Genomic DNA, 17,867 nt, shown 5'->3' on the forward strand with positions numbered 1-17,867 from the left:
CTGAAGGCAGCCTGTGGGAGAGCTCCCCGTTCTTTGTGGGAGGTCATTCTTGTTCTTTTCAGGCCTTCCACTGATTTGACAAGGCCCGGCAAAGTTCTGAAGGACATTCTCCTTTACTTGAAGCTCACCCATTTAAATGTCAATTTTATCCAAAATATTCTCCAAGTGAACAGGCAAAATTAACCACCTCACATCTCTAGGCTTCCTCTCTTCCCTTCTGCGGGGCCTCACAAGTGAGTCCAGAGTAAGAATATCACACCCGGTACTTGCTTCAGATCCCTGCCTTCACCCTGTGTCCAGGCCACCTGCCTCCCTCCCCCCTGCTCTATGCCAGGCACACTGGCTGTGTTCCAAGTCTACAAACTTTAGGAACCTGGTGTGGCCAGGACCTCTTCTGATCCTTTGGGGGAAGGTCTCCCATGTTGGGACTGATGAGGCTTTCTCCCAGAGAGAAACCACACCAAGGAAAAGGAGCTTGGAGTTTGGAGTAGAGTGCAGCCAAACGCCAGCCTCAAGGTTAGCCACCCTCAGGAGGTGTCTCTGCCACCATGCTAAGGGGCTGGGGGAGGGGGAACACGATGGGGCCCACTGTTTCTTCTGTCCCCTTGGAAGCAATGCCACCTCTCCCACATGCTCCCTAAGAAGCAAGAACCTCTTTCCCAGTGCGTCCCAAGGGAACCTCAGATCAGGCTCTCAGCTCCCAAGCTGTCCGCCCGCCTTTTCCACAGGACCGCTGCTGTGCCTGCCAGACTCCACACCGGCCACAGCGCAGACTTCTGAAACTCCAGTCTTTGATCTCCGCTGGTTGTTGTCAAAACTCTCATCAACCCATCTTGTTTTCCCAGTCAGTGGCTTTGGGGAAGTGTTTGCCTTGTGCGGTCCCCTGTGCGCTCCTCTCTCCCTCCGTCTTTCTATCGCTTCTCTCCACGACCAGGGCCCCTTCACCTCTGCAGCACCTGCAGTACCCTTCTCCCCCAAATCACACCTCGGCAACCCCTACCCTCCATGATGACGTGGTCTCTTTTCTCCCTCTCATTGTGTAGTTTGTACTGTCCATCCTCAGTTCTCTGTCTTGGGTGTTCAGTATGATTTGATGTTTATCTAGCTGTGTTTGAGGGATGAGGGAAGCCTTGGTCCTCCCACTACTCTACGCCCTTAACTCTCCTCTCTAATCTTGTTTTACTAAGGGACTTGAGGTTGAATCACAGAAGAGAAAGAACCCCCGAGGTTCTCTAATGTCACATAATATTTTTTTTTAACAATGAACAGGATCATGATGCTGACAAGTATCTCACTTTCACTAGCAAAGGAGAAGCTGCACAATATTTTCTTCCTACAAAATTCTTGTTTAAGCAGTTAGAAGGCAAACTGTTGGGATTCCAGCAGTCAGCACCAACAGAAAACAGTGTTAATGTTAAGAAAGAGTGCGGAGGTGGATTATGACCAAGAATGAAGGCAATGAAATGTTCCATCTCCTCCATAATCATGGTCATCTGGAGGGTTCTCCCCTCACCCTAGGGGTCAAAGCTCCTGTTGGTTAAGGTGAACAGCAGATGGTCGAAAAACCATCCCACAGGAGGGACAGTGGGTGCAGGAGGGCACATGCCAGGGGCTCCTTGTAGCAACCTCAGCCTCTGAAAGATAGACAGGAGCTTGTTCAAGTGGCTGAGGAAATCCTGGGTCAGTCCTACTGCCCCCACTCCCCAGACACTCCCTTTCTCAAAGACCTGTCCTCACTGATGGCCCAGCCTCCCCCCACAGCTCCCAACCCTGGATCCAGAGCCTGAAGACCTTCTTCCCTCATTAGCACAACACAGAGTCAGCTCCAGACCCCCTACCAAAAAGTGGGGCTCAAGACTAAAAGGGGGGGGGCGGCGTCTGGGTGGCTCAGTCCTGAAGTGTCTACTTTCTCCTCAGGTCATGATCCCAGGGTCCTGGTATTGAGCCCTGCATCTCATCAGGCTCTCTGCTCAGCAGGAAGCCTGTTTCTCCCTCTCCCACTCCCCCTGCTTGTGTTCCCTTTTTTGCTGTACGTCTGTCAAATAAATAAATAAAATCTTAAAAAAAAAAAAAAAAGACTAAAACCAGGAATGAATCATCTTTCCATTTAATTACATCTTGATCCACCTTTTGGATCAGAAGCCATAAAGGAGCAGCTGGGAGGCTTACCCAAAGAGAGGGACCTGGATCTTGGTTTCTGTAGCCTTGGGGAGGCTTTTAGACACAAATCCATCTTCTCTTGTCTTCAGCCTCTCCTCACCTTGGTAGCTGAAAACAAGGTCTGAGTGTGACCGTCCTTGCCCTGCCACACCCTTTCCTGGTCCGATCAGGTGACAGCATCCCATTCTAACAGCAGCTCAAGCCCCCTCCTGAGCCACTCTGAGGCATCTCTGCTCAAGGCAGGGGCAGTTCAGCTGACTGGGGCTCTGGGCTCTGCAGGAGGCTAGCTGCCAGGTTCTGAGAGCACCAGGGCTGAGCCAGGTGTCTCAGGGGACTCTGGAGCTCTGGCCTTTAAATCTCATCCTGGAGAGTCTCTCCCAGGGGCCCTCTATCTTAGCTGCCACCACCCAAGGAGAGCTGTGTGTTCTGCCTCCTCGAGGGAGAGCGGAGCGTGCTGCTGCCTGTGGGTGGTCCTGGGCTTTGCCCCATCCCAGGAGCACATGGCTTTTACACCAGTGTTACTGGACCTAGCAACTCAGAGAAACTCAATGACTGTTCCATTTTTTTTTATTTGAGAGAGAGAATGATAGGGTAGGGGTAATGGGGAGTGTGACAGAGGGAGAGCGGGGAGCAGGCTGAGCACTGAGAACGAGGCAGGCAGAGGCCAAGATGGGAGCCTTGCCTCTCAGCATCCCAGGATCCTCACCTGAGCAGAAGGCAGATACTTACTGGACTGAGCCACCCAGGTGCCCCAATAATGGCTTCCAATAAAAAAATCAGATTTTCTCATACCAGTCAGGAAACAAGATAACCTATTTATTAAGTCACTAATTGAACTGAATTGTGTAAATGTCAGAGGAATTGGCTTCCAATTTTAGGCTAAATTTGATAAGCAAAAGTTTAATGAAAATTTTAAGCAACGTGACATTAAAGATTTGTCATAATAAAAGATGGCTTATTTTAGGAAATAGTTCTGGCAGTACTTAGTTAATCTTGGAATTACATGAATGTATAAAAAGTTTCCTCTTGAATTTTCTGGGTAAGATTCAGTTTCCAAGTAGTGGATTTTTTTCCCCTTTCATATGCTCTGGTTATATAATATAATATTTTAAGTTGACTGGATAGAATTTGAATTTTTAATATATTAAACTAATAGATATTTGTGTTTCAAAAAAAGATAAAGAATACACAGTTCCGTAATATTAACCATTGTCACTATGCTGCACATTAATCCCCAGAATTTATGAGTCTCATACCTGCAAGTTTGTATCTTATACCACCTTTTCCCATTCCCACTGTCCTTCCAAGTAGAGTTTTCTTGATTATTTGTGAGATTTTCAATCCTTTCATAGGCTTATTTGCCATGTACTGCAGCTTTGGAGAACCAGACTTGTTCCAATGGTTGTAAGAGTGCTTTAAATATTCTGGATACTGATCCTTTGTCCATGATAAAACATTTTTTTTATTATTACTATTTTGTATTATGTTATGTTAGGCACCATACAGCACATCATTTGTTTTTGATGTAGTGTTCCATGATTCACTGTATGCATTTAACACCCAGTGCTCCAGGTGATATGTACCCTCCTTAATACTCACCACCAGGTTCACCCATCCCCCACCCCCTCCCCATCTAAAACTCTCAGTTTCTCAGAGTCCACAGTCTCTATGGTTCATCTCCCCCTCCGCTTTCCACCTTCTTCATTCTTCCCTTCCTTCTTCTAATATTCTCCATATTATTCCTTATGTTCCATAAGTAAGTGAAACCATATGATAATTGACTCTCTCCGCTTGACTTATTTCACTCAGCATAATCTCCTCCAGTCCTGTCCATGTGTCTGATTTCCAACACTGAAGGAGAACTTGGGAAATATTCTTTGTTCAGAATTCTTGTTCAGACAGTTAGAAGGCCAAGTACAGGAATCCCAACAGTTATCACTGTTAGGTCTGTTATTAAATGAAATGAGACTGAGACAAAGTGAAAGCTACTTAAAGCTTTACTTATGATAAGTATTAGAAGTCAGACTGACTGGCCAGGGGTGTCTCCAAAGAGAGTGACCCCTCCCAATCTTACAGGCTACCTTTTATTGGGTAAAACAGTAACCCATATTTTGGTATCTCAACCCATTGGGTTTGTGTGTCTCTTGCTGATTGGCTGGTTTCATCCGGTCTGGTGACATGTTATTCAAGATTACTCCATACTAGGACAGTTACAAACAGTACTTTCTGGGAAGGCTTAGTCAGTTAACATATTCAATGTGAATAATAAGATCGTCATCCTTCCCAAGATGGAGTCATTTAGGTTTGGGCAAGACCTTCTCACTGTTACAAACAGTACTTTGTACTGATTAGATGTCTCTATCTGCCCTGACTCGTCCTTGTATTCTGGGTTCTGTTATCAGGAACTAGCCGACTACATTTCACTGGTTTCCCAGACTTGTTTCTAAGTAAGTTTCTCGGGGGGGGGGGGGGCAGGGTCAATTTAAGTTTTATTGCAGAAACAACAAAAATGGCTATTTACCCAAGATGGAGTCGCTCTGGCTAAATAGGTCCTTACAATCACCAGAGCATCCATGTTATGAAAAAGTGCAGAAGTGGGTCATTATGACCGAGAACGAAGGCAGGGAAATACTCCATCTCCACCATAATCATGATCTCCTGGAGGACTGGAGAATTCTGCCTTCACTACAAGGATCAAAGGTCCCATCGGTGGACATGGACAGCAGGTAGAAGGCACTCATCAGAAGGGAGAGCAGGTGCAGGAGAGCAGATCCTCAGGCCTTCTGTAGCAACTTCAGCCTCTAAAAGTGAAACAGGAGCTTGTTCCAGTGGCTATGACAATCTTGGGTCAGTCTTCTTGGGCTTCTCCCTCCCCAGTTACTGCCTGGCTCAAAGCCCAGCTCACACTGAGGGTCAAGTATCACCATACACTATCCGCCCCTCCTCCAACCCTGGGACACCCAACCCCTGGGTCCAGCAGGCTGACCAAACTCTTCCCTCATTACCATAAAACAGTCATCCAGGCCTTACTACTGAATACCTAGGTTCAAGAGTAAAGCCGCCAATAATTCATCCGTTCCTATGACATAGATCCTGGCCACCCTCTGGCCATGTGAGAAGGCCTAAGAGTGTGGCTGGGAGCCCTACCCAGAAAGGGACCTGGATCCTGGTTCCTGTAGCCTTGGGGAAGGTTACAGGCAAAGATCCATCTTCCTCTGTCTTCAGATTCTCCTCCCCTTGGTAGCTGAACACAAGGTCTGAGTGGGACTGTCCTTGCCCTGCCACACCCTTTCCTGGTCCGATCAGGAGACAGCATCCCATTCTAACAGCAGCTCAGTGCCCCCTCCAGAGGCACTCTGAGGCACCTCTGCTCAAGGCAGAGGCAGTTCAGCTGGATGGGGCTCTGGGCTCTGCAGGAGGCTAGCTGCCAGGTTCTGAGAGCACCAGGGCTGAGCCAGGTGTCCCAGGGACCCTGGAGCTCTGGCCTTCGAATCTCATCCTGGAGAGTCTCCCCCATGGGCCCTCTGGTTAGCTGCCACCACCCAAGCAGAGTAGCATGGGAGCAGAGCCCTGCAAGCCAGCCTTTGGTTGGGTGGGCAACGGCCTTCCCACCCCTTTTCTTTGGTTCAGACACAGGCCCCTCTCCTGGACGCAGCATGGAGAGGTCCCCATCCCTAGGGCACATCACGTGCGGCCACCTGCTGCTCTCCCCCAATCCAGAGTGTTGTCCATGCCTGGTGCTCCTACTGTCTGCACACCACCCCTTACTTGGGCGCCACCCAAGGTGAAAAGCTGGTCTGAGCCAGGCCTGATTTTGCTCAATCGCTTTAGCAAAAACAGGATGTAAAGTTTGGGGTCAGGGGAGCCCTGTGCTTTTCCAGCAGCCTTAGCAGGGCGATATCAGAGCTCAAGGAATAAGCTTGCCCAGGTAACAGCTATCAAGCATGTGAGAACTTGGTCCCGGCTCCTTCTATAGGTCAACTTGACGGGCCAAGGGACACCCCCCAGTAGCTGGGAAAACATTCTTTCTGGGTCTGTCTAGAGAGTGTTTCTGGAAGACATGAGCATTTGAATCAGTAGACTGAGTAAAGGAGACTGTCCTCATCGAATTCACGAGGGCCTGGATGGAACAAACGGCGGAGGAAAGGTGACTTTGCTCTCAGTTTGGCTGGGCCATCCTTCTCCTGCCCTCAGCGTTGGTCATTAGCACTCCTGGTGTTTGGTTCTTTGGACCTGGACCTAGACTTACACCACAGATGCCCTGATTCTCAGGCCTTCAGGTTTGCACTGGAAGCCCACCACCAGCTTCCCTGTTTCTCCAGCTCACAGACCCCCTAGTCGTGAGCCAATCCCTTGTAATAATTATCTACCTCAACCTCTACATCAACAGCTCCTGATGAGTCTCTTTCTTGGGAGAAGCTAATATAGTCCAACATATCTGGTCTCATGTTCAGGTGAGAAGGTTCAAGTAAAAGGACAAGGGCTGGCCATTCGCCTTTCTCAGTGCTCACCTCGGGCCATCTGCCTCTCACTTCTAACTCAGTTCTGCCCACAGTACCTGTCATTCAAAGGACCATGCCTTGGACAACAAGGAGGATTAAGTGCGTGAGGACTACAAGGAGGACAGAAGTGATCGGCCTGATGGCGGCGTCTTTGACCAGAGCTACAGGCAGGGTTGTGGCCGTTGCTCCTGAAATGAAAACACAGTAGTGAGAGCCCTGATCAGGGGCCCCAAACCGGGGGCAGGAGTCTTTAGCTGCTGCTTCCCCCACGTAATCCTACAGCCCAGATGTCTTCCTTCTGCCATGTTTGTGGCAGTCGCTGTGACTGGTCCTGGGGATGGAAGGTTCATGCAGATCATATAGCTAATGGGGGAAGCAAGGCTTTCCGTATAGACAGTCACTCGTGCTGTGACAGAAGAGGAGGGGACACGTATGGATGGTGACAGAGACATCTTGTCAGGAGCTGACATTTCACCTGGCACTGAAGGATTTCGAGAAAGAGACCAGGGGACACAAAAAACAACAATGAGGCCCAGAAAAGGGAACAGTAAGAAGTAAATCTCTGGAAACAGAATGAGGCCTGCAGGTTGGGGCCAGGAAGAAATCCAGAGAGAACTAAAGGTATGTGCAGTAGGGAGAGATGCCAGGAGGTGAGCAGGGAAAGGAAGGACACTAGGACACACTAGTGGCCCTTGTACTCCTAAGAACAACTCATCATGTATGCATCATCACACACACACACACACACACACACACACACACTCACATACACACACTATGGCGGGGTCAGCCAATCTCTTCAAGAGGACCAGCACTCCATCCAGTCTTGTAGTTACCTGTGATCTCCTGTGTCTCATTGCTGTGCTCCCGCAGTTTCTGGAGCCATCTCTTACAGTCTCCGTTTGCGATCTTCATGAGGAGCTCGGTCAGCTCTCTGTCACCGTCCAACATGTCCTTAACCTGTTGGCCTCCAGGAGGAAACTGTATCCACTTTCTGTTCTCCGGGTCAAAGAGGCAGGTTAACTGCTCAGTGAAGACAAACCGCCAGGATCCTCTGCTGTGTCCGTGGGCCCCACGCTCACACATCAGGCTGACCTGCAGGGTGAGAGAATCTGCCCCCGCCCCCACCAGGGGAAACAGTTCAGCCTCTGGTCTTGATCAATCCTTTGCCCCACCCACTGCATACTCCTCAGCTCCCCTTTGGCCCTCCTGGTCCTTCTCTGGCCTCCTTGTCTGCCCTGGCTGATGGGACCCACTTCGAAGTTTTACATGAACACCATAGCTCCCCAGCCCTGCCAAAGTGTTCTCCTTCTGCCCTGGGCCTTTGGACTCACCGCTCTTAGTGACAAACTCTGCTCTGATGTCCAGCAGTTTCTTTCTGAGCTCTTCCCCCAGGTCCTCCAGAGGTTCCCTCTGTGTGTCCCAGAATGCTGTGTCCTTCAGCTGCATCCCCCAAGGACCGACGGGTATGACCCGCTTGCTCCCACAGGCATAGTAAAGATACTCGTTTCCATTGACCTGGCCTTGAATCTCACACCACGGTTGTCCAGGCCTGGCCTGAGGTGTGATGGAGAAATTGTAGGAAAGCGAGAGAGCATCTGGGAAGGAAAAACACAGGTGGAACTTGGTGCTGGAAGAAAAAGAGCAGCAGGCACCCCGCTGCCATCCAGGAGACAGCAATAGAATGTGTGCAAGACAGAGCAAGGACTGTCCCTGCACAGAGGCTCCCCCAATGTAGAGGCTGGCGCCCTTCCCCTTTTGGGATAGGATCAGGATACCTCTGGAAGTACACATATCCCCAGATGGGAACCTGGGCCTACCAGGTCAAACCATCAGTCACTCTACCCAGTGCACACACAGGCCAGCCTGGCCATAGCAGAGGAGGCCTGCATGTCAGGACTGTCAGGACGCAGGCCAGTGTCCTGGAGGAAGATGAGGGGCAAGGAGGGGGCTGCTCCTGAGGAGCTGGGGCAGGGTAGGGGCAGTGAGGATAGCGTCCAAACTCAGATAAGGGAGAGTTCAGGAGCATGGGTCGCAGGATTCCGTAGGGCCCAGCAGATGGCGCTAATGTGCTGCAAGGATGAGTCCAGGTAAAGTGAAGAAAGGCCTGTCCCGTGTTGCACTAACTAAATGACTAAGAATTTCCTGAGCAGAGACTAGAGGAAGGGATCACAAGGCTCAGAGAAATGCATAAGTCAGAATGATATAAAATATAAGAAAAAACAAAACAAAACAAAAAAAACTCCCCAAACAGAAAAACCCAAAAAGGTCCACAAAATATATCCAGGGGGAGCGCTGGAGGGGCGGGGGTGGGGACTCCTGGAGAAGTTGCTTCAGTGCCAGAGTCGCGGGGGTGTGCGGGGTCCAGACCCTGCGCGATCGCCCTGTCCTGTAGGCAGCCCGGGCCTCCAGGGCTGGGCTCCCGCTTCCCGAGGGGGCAGGCGGGGGCTGGAGGCGACAGCGGACGCCCCGCCGCGGCCTCTCCCCCCTCGCCCCCGCTCCAGCACCCAGAGCCGGGCAGTCCGTGGTCGCCCAGGTCCCCTCTTTTCCACAGGGCGACAAAGTCCCGGCGGACTCCGCGGAGCGGGAAAGGAGCCCGCGGGCGGCGGCGGCGGCGGCTTGGTGGGGTTGGGGAAGTGGGGGGGCAGCCCAAGCCGGCGACAAGGGTCCCAAGATCCCGGGACTCACCTGTCCCTGCTCCTCCGCGCGTCGCGCCCACGACCAACCCGGCCGGCGCCGCCGTGATCCCGCGCAGCAGCCGCAGGAGAAACAGCAGAAACAGGAGCCCCGAGCGCCCCGTGAGCGTGGTGGCGGCCGTGGGCTCCATCGCGACCCCGAGCCGGGGGGGTGGGGGTTGCCAGGTGAGGCGCGGAGTGGCTTCCGAAGGAACCCCGGTGGGAAGCAGAACGCGCTTGCTGGGCCGGGCGGGCTGCGCGGGAGGGCGCCTGTCTCCCGCCGAGAGGGACCGGACGCCAGCTGGGGACGCGAATTCGCCCAACTTCAACTTCTTACATGTGTGACAGACGCGAGAGAACACGCGCGGGCGGATGCGGGAGAGGCAGAGGAAGCGGCGGAGGACCGAGCTAAAGGCGCAGATGCAGGACTCGCTGAGCCACAGGCCGCGAATGAATCCTGCTGGGGTCGGTGCGGTCGCCTGGGTTCGGGTCTCCGGGTGGGCGGGGCGCGGACGGGCGGGGCTCGGACCTGCCCTCGCAGCAAGGAATATTTTCTGCCTTTGAAAACCACTAGGGCGCCTGGGTGGCTCAGTGGGTTAAGCCGCTGCCTTCGGCTCGGGTCATGATCTCAGGGTCCTGGGATCGAGGCCCGCATCGGGCTCTCTGCTCAGCAGGGAGCCTGCTTCCCCCTCTCTCTCTCTGCCTGCCTCTCCATCTACTTGTGATTTCTCTCTGTCAAATAAATAAATAAAATCTTTAAAAAAAAAAAAAAAAAAAAACCACTAGAGAGAGACACGTGGGCCTATGGGTGTGACAAGATAACTGGATTCTTTTTGAGCACTTGATGAATTTTACCCCCATCTTTTGTAAGAACCAAGTTTGGTGAGATAATTTATATGCAATCCTCTCTTCTTTTTGCAGGCACCTAGCTTCAAGTCCTGTATCTTTGTAGGAGAAGCATATGGGCCTGTGGCCAACTTTTTTTTTTTTTTTCTTTTGAGCATAACAGAATTCATTTTTTTTGCACCACACCTAGTGCTCCATGCAATACGTGCCCTCCTTAATACCCACATTTAATGCACGTTCTCAGATTCTGGAAGTAGAAGGAGAGGAATGCTATTCCTCCAGCTATGGAACCACTTATCAACCCGTAAATTCTACAGAGAATCCTATTTCCAAGCACTGCTACCTTCAGGTTTGCAGAGGAGGAAAAAAAAATGAGTGATTTTTTTTTTCAGTGACCACACTTTAGCTCTGAGACAAAGCGAGTGTTGGAGCGAGATTACATCACTTTCACTCACGATCATCTCCCTATCCTACAAATTGCATAAAATCAGCCACATAATGCTAGACTTATTGTAAGTATGATAGATAATAAATTATCCCATCGCCTTCAGTCACTGGAAACACTCTTGTTAGTTCTGGGCTTTGAGAACTAAATAGCCACATTGTAAACAACAGCACCTGGAGGAACGGAGCTCAGCTGACTGAATCAGGTGTGACCCGATATGTGTAGGGCTCTACCAGAAGCTGGATGAACCGTTCTAGCCTGCATTTATTTATTTATTTATTTATTTATTTATTTATTCATGGAACATAGATTTATCTACTTTGGTTTCCTTTTACAAAGGAACTCAAGATATGTGGGTCTGTTGGTAAGCATGTCCTGTGTCAAACTGGAAAATGTACTATGACAAGTCACGTGTTTCTAAAAATTGTGAAAAGAATTTAAAATCTGCCAATCAGTTAGGAATGCCAGGATAAGAGTGAACTACCGTTTACTTCTCAATTTCCACCAGAAATTTAGGTTTTTAAGGGTTAACAATTCTAGTATAGAAGCTTAATGAATAATTTTAAGTAGTTTTAAAAGACATTTAAAGAATATACCTACACTGTGTGAATTGTAATAATACTTTACCTCTTGAGGGGAAATCACTAATATTGTTTTCTTTTTCCTATTTTTTAAAATTTAAACTCAATTAAATGACATATAATGTATTCCTAGCTTCCAAGGTAGAGGCTAGCGGTTCATGTCTCACATGAACAGAGCTGACTGCACCACGTGCCCTCCTCCCCCACAGTGTCCACCACCTAGTTTGTCCATCCTGCTCCCCCTCAGCCCTCCAGCAGCCCTCAGTTAATCTTCTGTGATTAAGAGTCTCTTATAGTTTATCTCCCTCTCTGGTTTCGTCTTCTTTTATTTCTCCCTCCCTTCTTCCATGATCCTCTGTTTTCTTTCTTTTTTTTTTTTTAAGATTTTATTTATTTATTTGACAGAGAGAGATCACAAGTAGATGGAGAGGCAGGCAGAGAGAGAGAGGGAAGCAGGCTCCCTGCTGAGCAGAGAGCCTGATGCGGGACTCAATCCCAGGACCCTGAGACCATGACCCCAGCCGAAGGCAGCGGCCCAACCCACTGAGGCACCCAGGCGCCCCTCTCTGTTTTCTTTCTTAAATTCTACATATGAGTAAGGCCATGTGATACTTGTCTTCTCTGACTGATTTACTTCACTTAGCAGAATACCCTCTAGTTCCATAATTCTTGTTGTAAATGTCAAGATTCCATTTTTTTTTTTTTGATGGCTGAGTATATTATTCCACATCTTCGTTATCCATTCACCTGTTGATGGACATCTGCCCTCTTTCCATAATTTGGCTATTGTGGACATTGTTGCCATAAACACTGGGGTGCACTTGCCCCATCCATTCACTACATTTGTATCTTTGGGGTAAATCCCCAGTAGGGCAATTGCTGGGTCATAGGGTAGCCCTATTTTCAACTTTTTGAGGAACCTCCATACGGTTTTCCTCAGAGGCAGCACCAGCTTGCATCCCCACCAACAGTGTAAGAGGGTTCCTCTTTCTCCACATTGTCACCAACATCTGTCCTTTCCTGACTTGTTAATTTTAGCCATTCTGACTGGTGTGAGGTGGTATCTCATGGTGGTTTTGATTTGTATTTCCTTGATGCTGAGTGATGTTGAGCATTTTTTCATGTGTCTGTTGGCCATTTGGATGTCTTCTTTGGAGACATGTCTGTTCATGTCTTCTGCTCATTTGTTGATTAGATTGTTTGTTTTTGGGTGTTGAGGTGGTAAGTTCTTTATAGATTTTGGATTCTGGACCTTTATCTGTCATTTACAATATCTCCTCCCATTCTGTAGTGGTCTTTTGGTTTTGTTGACTGATTCTTTGCTATCCAAAAGCTTTTTATGGGGTGCCTGGGTGGCTTAGTTGGTTAAGTGTCTGCCTTCTTCTCAGGTAATAATCCAAAGGTCCTGGGTTTGAGGCCTGCATGGGGCTCCCTGCTCAACGGAGAGTATGTTCTTCCCTCTCTCTCTGTCCCTCCTCCCTGCTTGTGCTCTCTCTCTGAAATAAATAAACACAATCTTTAAAACAACAGTAACAACAAAACCTAGAGCTTTTTATTTTGAGGAAGTCCCAGTAGATCATATTTGCCTTTGATTCCCTTGCCTCTGGAGACCTGTCTTATAAGAAGTTGTTGCGGGTGAGCTCATAGAGCTTGCTATCTATATTCTCCTCAAGGATTTTGATGGATTCCTGTCTCACATTTAGGTCTTTCATTGATTTTGAGGCTGTTTTTGTGTAGGGTGTTAGAAAATCGTCCAGTTTTGGGTCGCCTGGCTGGCTCAGTGGTTAAGCCTCTGCCTTAAGCTCACGTCATGATCTCAAGGTCCTGGGATCAAGCCCTGCATCGGGCTCTGTGCTTAATGGGAAGCCTGCTTCTCCTTTTCTCTCTGCCTGCCTCTCTGCCTACTTGTGATCTCTCTCTGTCAAATAAATAAATAAAATCTTAAAAAGAAAACGGTCCAGTTTCATTCTTCGGCACGTGGCTGGTCAATATTCCCAACACCATTTGTTGAAGACACTGCCTCCCCCTCCCCATAGGATATTCTTTCCTGCTTTGTCAGGGATTAGTTGACCATAGAGTCGAAGGCCCATTTCTGAAGTCTCTATTCTGTTCCATTGATCTATGTGTCTGTTTTTGTGCAGTACCATACTGTGTTGAAGATGATAGCTTTGTAATAGAGCCTAAAGTCCAGAATGTGATGCCACCAGCTTTGATTTTCTTTGCCAACATTGTGTTGGCTATTTGGAGTCTTTCCTGGTCCCATACAAATTTTAGGGCTTCTTGTTTCAGCTCTGTGAAAAAAGTTGATAGTATTGTCATAGGGACTGCACTGAATGTGTAGATTGCTCTGGGTAGCACAGACACTTAACAATATTTGCTCTTGCAATCCGTGAGCATGGAACATCTTTCCAACTCTTTGTGTCTTCCTCAGTTTCTCTCATGAGTGTTCCATAGTTTTTTATAGTTCTGTAGTTTGCTTCTTTGGTTAGGTTTATTCCCACATATCTTAGGGTTTTATGTGCAACTATAAACAGGATCACCTTTTTTTATTTCTGCTTCTTTTGTCTCATTGTTAGTGTATAGAAATACAACTGATTTCTATGCCTTGATTTTATATCCTGCCAGTTTGCTGAATTCCTATATGAATGCTATCAATTTTGGGGTGGAATCTTTTGGGTTGCTCATATAAAGTATCATGTCATCTGTGAAGAGTAAGAGTTTGACTTTTTCTTTGTCAATTCAGATGGCTCCTTATTTCTTTTCATTGTCAATTACTGAGGCTACAACTTCTAGGACTATGTTGAGCAACAGTGGTCAGAGTGGATATCCCTGCCTTGTTCCTGAGCTTAGGGGAGAAGCTCTCAGTTTTTGCACTTTGAAAATGGTATTCACTGTGGGCTTTCCATAAATGGCTTTTATGGCATGGAGGTATGTTCCCTCTCTTCCTACACTGTGACGAGTTTTCATCAGGAAAGGATGCTGTGCCTTGTGAAATGCTTTTTCTGCATCTATTGAGAGGATTGTATGCATCTTGTCTTTTATTTTATGAAGGTAGTGTATCATGTTGCTTGGTGTGTGGATGTTGAACCACCCCTGTAGCCCAGAAATACCAACCACCTGGTCATGGTGAAAAATCCTTCTAATGTACTGCTGGATCCTATTGGCTGGTATCTCAGCTGTCAAACTGATGTCCTCCCAGTTTTGGTGATGTCCCCTGATGCCGACATTTTAGGATGTATTTCCCCCACACCAGGACATTCATCTGGGTCACCACAGGATCATCTCCTAGTAGGTCTCATGGTACCTGAGGGCCTCCTCATCCTCAGACTCTGCTTCGTATTGTTCTAGGAATGTCCAATACGGCCAAAGAGATCGACAGACTTGGGCATTTTCCATTTCCTGGATGTGCTGAAGATGAGGGTTAGAGTGTTTTATTTGCCTTGTTGGTGGATTAGCTTAATCTGTAAGTGTAGGTGAAGAGATTCAGATGTAGGAGGCCACTGGGACTGAATGTTGTCCAGAAGCTCTCAATATATATTTGAAAGCTTTGTTCATCCTGTGTTTTGGCTCACCTTTGTGTCATTTTTTGACAAGAGTTCAGATTATTTAGTCTTAACTAGAAAGAAGCAGAAATCTCCTAACACATTGTATATATTGTACCTCATTTGGATATCCTATGGCTAATTTTTTGGTATGACACATAGCACCACAGAAAACAATCGTACACCTCTATTGATTTTTGGTCCCCACATACTTCCGCCCTCGAATTAACACTGGGATTGCCATGCACTGGGATGAACACACCAACCACTATCTGGATAGGGTGAACTATATGTTAAATGAGGGATTCCATTTAAACACCTACCAACGCAGAAGAGAACGCTTGTCATTCCATTTCCTGTCCACCATTTGCTATAGCTCTCTTTAAAATCTTGTCAGTTTGGGGTGGCTGGGTGGCTCAGTGGGTTAAAGCCTCTGCCTTCCGCTCAGGTCATGATCCCAGGATCCTGGGGGATTGAGCCCTGCATGGGGCTCTCTGCTCCGCAGGGAGCCTGCTTCCTCCTCTCTCTCTGCCTGCCTCTCTGTATACTTGTGATCTCTGTCAAATAAATAAATAAAATTTTTTTTAATCTTGTCAGTTTTATGCATGTATAAAGCAAGCCCCATTGTTCTTTGTGTTATATATATAGCCCATTGTTATATATACATAGCCCATTGTTCTTTGTGTTGAAAACTTGGGATGTGTTCAGTGATTTCTGAGGCTGATTTACTGTCTGTGACTTGCTCTAAGCATTTGCACAGATCTTGGAGAGCCAGACTTACAGATATTTATTTGCAGGAGCTCTTTGTATATTCTGGATACCAATCTTTTGCTCATGAACGAATAAATCAACTGTTAGAAGCAGATCTGTTTCTGCTGTGAAGACCCACTGTGCTCTGAAGGAGGTGAGTCGGTGGGGAGGGATGACAAGAGAGACAGTGGTGGGGGATCCAGGAAACTCAGAAAGATTCTCAACTGCTTCATTTCCAGAACATTTGTTTGTATGTGGCCTGTCAGGATCATGTCTGAGACGGACAGATGGCTGCTGGAAAGCTGATTTCTGAGTGATCCTTCAATTCTCTATCTCCACAACAGATCTAGCAGAATCACCACTTTTATTTACCCCATACAGTGGAGGAAGAACACAATTCCATGAGTTCTCTTGCGATATAAAAGAAATTCTGAAGGTACTTGTGTGCCTCAGCCAGTTAAGTATCTGCCTTCAGCTGAGGTCATGATCCCAAGGTCCTTGGATGGAGTCCCACAACAGCTGCCTGCTCAGTGGGGAGTCTGCTTTTCCCTCTCCCTCTGTCCCTCCCCCCAGCTTGATATGTCTCTTTCCCTCTCTCAAATAAACAATATCTTTGAAAAAAAATAAAAAATAATAATAAAATTCCAAAATAAGTATATTGTATAATAAAGATAATATTTATTTAAATATACGTTCCTGGACATAATTAACTAAAGACAACAATCACAATATGTCAATGAGCCTGTTTCTCAGTACACAGAAGAAAAAATCCCTAAGGATCTAGAGCTTCCATAAATATCTTTTTGGGGATACTGTCTGCAAGGACATGGTCCTCTTACAGAGAAGAATCCGATATTGCAGAACCAAAGGACAAGAAGGAAAATGTTCTCCTTGTTGAAAACAACCAAAGGTTGTTTGTAGAGATTCCCCATTCAAGTGTTTAACACTTCAGTACAGGAATTCCATCACTTAGCACCGGGAGAAAACGGCATAGAATATGCCAGTGCAAAGTGCTGAACAGGAGAGGTACAAAATGCAAGAAGGGACATGGGAGGTTCCCTGTCCTGCACAAGGTGGCTGGACTGAGGTTCTGGATTCGTAAACTTGGAAGTGCTACTGGTCTAATGATGAACAACAGCTCATACAAAGGCAGCTGGCCCAGAGCCAGAGTGGCTGAGCTGGTCCCCACACTGAAGGGTTTCTTGGTAGACTTGGCAGCCTAAGAAAAGAACAGGTGTTTATTTCTGTGGCTGAGAAAATCCTGGGTCCCCTGTCCTGGGTCTGCCCTTTACCAGCACTACCCCCCGCCCCCCAGAGCCCAGCCCTTGTCCAGGGGCATGCATTTCCCCCAGCCATGACCCCAGCCCTGGGCCCAGCCACCATTACAAACCTCCACCCTCCTGAACCAAATCACGGAGTCAGCCCCAGGCCCTATTACCAATGGTCTGGGCTCAGGACCAAAGTAAGAAACCAGTGTGCTCACGTGACTCGGGTTCCCAGGCTCCCTCTCATGGCAGATCCTAAAGGACCTGCTGGGGGATCTGACAGAAGACAGGGGCCTGCACTTGACACTTCTAACCTTGGGGAACCCTGTGGAAAAGTCCTTCTTTTCCCTTCCCTTCTAGCCTCCTGGAGAGTAGAACACAGAGCTCTTAGTCTGATGATCCTGCCCCCATCCCACCCACTCCTGGTCCGGCTCAGCTGGGAGCTCACAGGGGAGCGCAGTTAGCCCATCCCCCAGGTCAGCTCTGCTCAAAGCAGGGGCTGCTCAGGGGCTCAGGATCTGAGGTCTGCAGGAAGCTGGCTGCCAGGGACGGCACCAGCCTCAGCCAAGGTTCCCACTGTTGCACAGAGAACTCCTAGTCCCATCCTAGTCCCATAATGCTTGGTCTCTACTGGGCATTTGCTGCCTCACATGTGAAGACCCAAGCCACGACTGGGGGAACACGGCACTACTGTCCAGCCCTTTGAGTTGGTCTGCAGAGGCTTTCCCACTCCCTCTACCTGGGATGAGACCCTGGCCCCCTGTCCTTGTAACTGCCAGGAGGGAGTCCCCTTCTCCTTAAGATGTCCCATGGAGCTGCCTTGCTGATCTCTCTCAAAGGGGAGTACGGCCCATGCTGTGTGTCCCCACTGTCCCCACACCACCCACCCACCACTCTCTCCAGTGGAGAACCGGTCAGAGCCAGGAATGACTTCCCTCAATCCCTTTAGCACCAACAGGCCTTAAGCAGTGGTCTGGGCCCCACCCCTTTCCCAGTGGCCTTATCAGTGACTGAGGCCACATCAGAGCTCAGGGCTGAGCTTGTTGAAGCTGTTGCCAACATGTGAAATGAGATCTCATTCATCTAGTCCCACTGCCCTCT

At 48.3% G+C, this 17,867-nt stretch overlaps 1 protein-coding gene across 1 annotated transcript; it reads right to left on the reverse strand.

The window, feature by feature from the left end:
* Nucleotides 1-7,448: 7,448 nt before the first annotated feature.
* Nucleotides 7,449-14,529, reverse strand: LOC116589291 (UL16-binding protein 2-like). The gene is made up of 4 exons (XM_032341322.1): nucleotides 14,514-14,529; nucleotides 9,351-9,794; nucleotides 7,997-8,260; nucleotides 7,449-7,774 (listed from the first exon to the last, which is right to left on the reverse strand). Exons 1-4 carry the CDS (start codon nucleotides 14,527-14,529, stop codon nucleotides 7,449-7,451), a joined length of 1,050 nt encoding a protein of 349 aa, XP_032197213.1.
* Between the last annotated feature and the right edge of the window lie 3,338 nt (nucleotides 14,530-17,867).

Source organism: Mustela erminea, chromosome 4 (genome assembly GCF_009829155.1).
Source record: "Mustela erminea isolate mMusErm1 chromosome 4, mMusErm1.Pri, whole genome shotgun sequence".
Classification (NCBI taxonomy): domain Eukaryota; kingdom Metazoa; phylum Chordata; class Mammalia; order Carnivora; family Mustelidae; genus Mustela; species Mustela erminea.

Bases quoted from the DNA above. Each gene is read 5' to 3' on its own strand.
- LOC116589291 (XM_032341322.1), bottom strand. The intron at 8,261-9,350 runs GTGAGTCCCGGG...TTTCCTTCCCAG, and splicing joins GCGCGGAGGAGCAGGGACAG to ATGCTCTCTCGCTTTCCTAC. The intron at 7,775-7,996 runs GTGAGTCCAAAG...GGGCGGGGGCAG, and splicing joins AGAGTTTGTCACTAAGAGCG to ATTCTCTCACCCTGCAGGTC.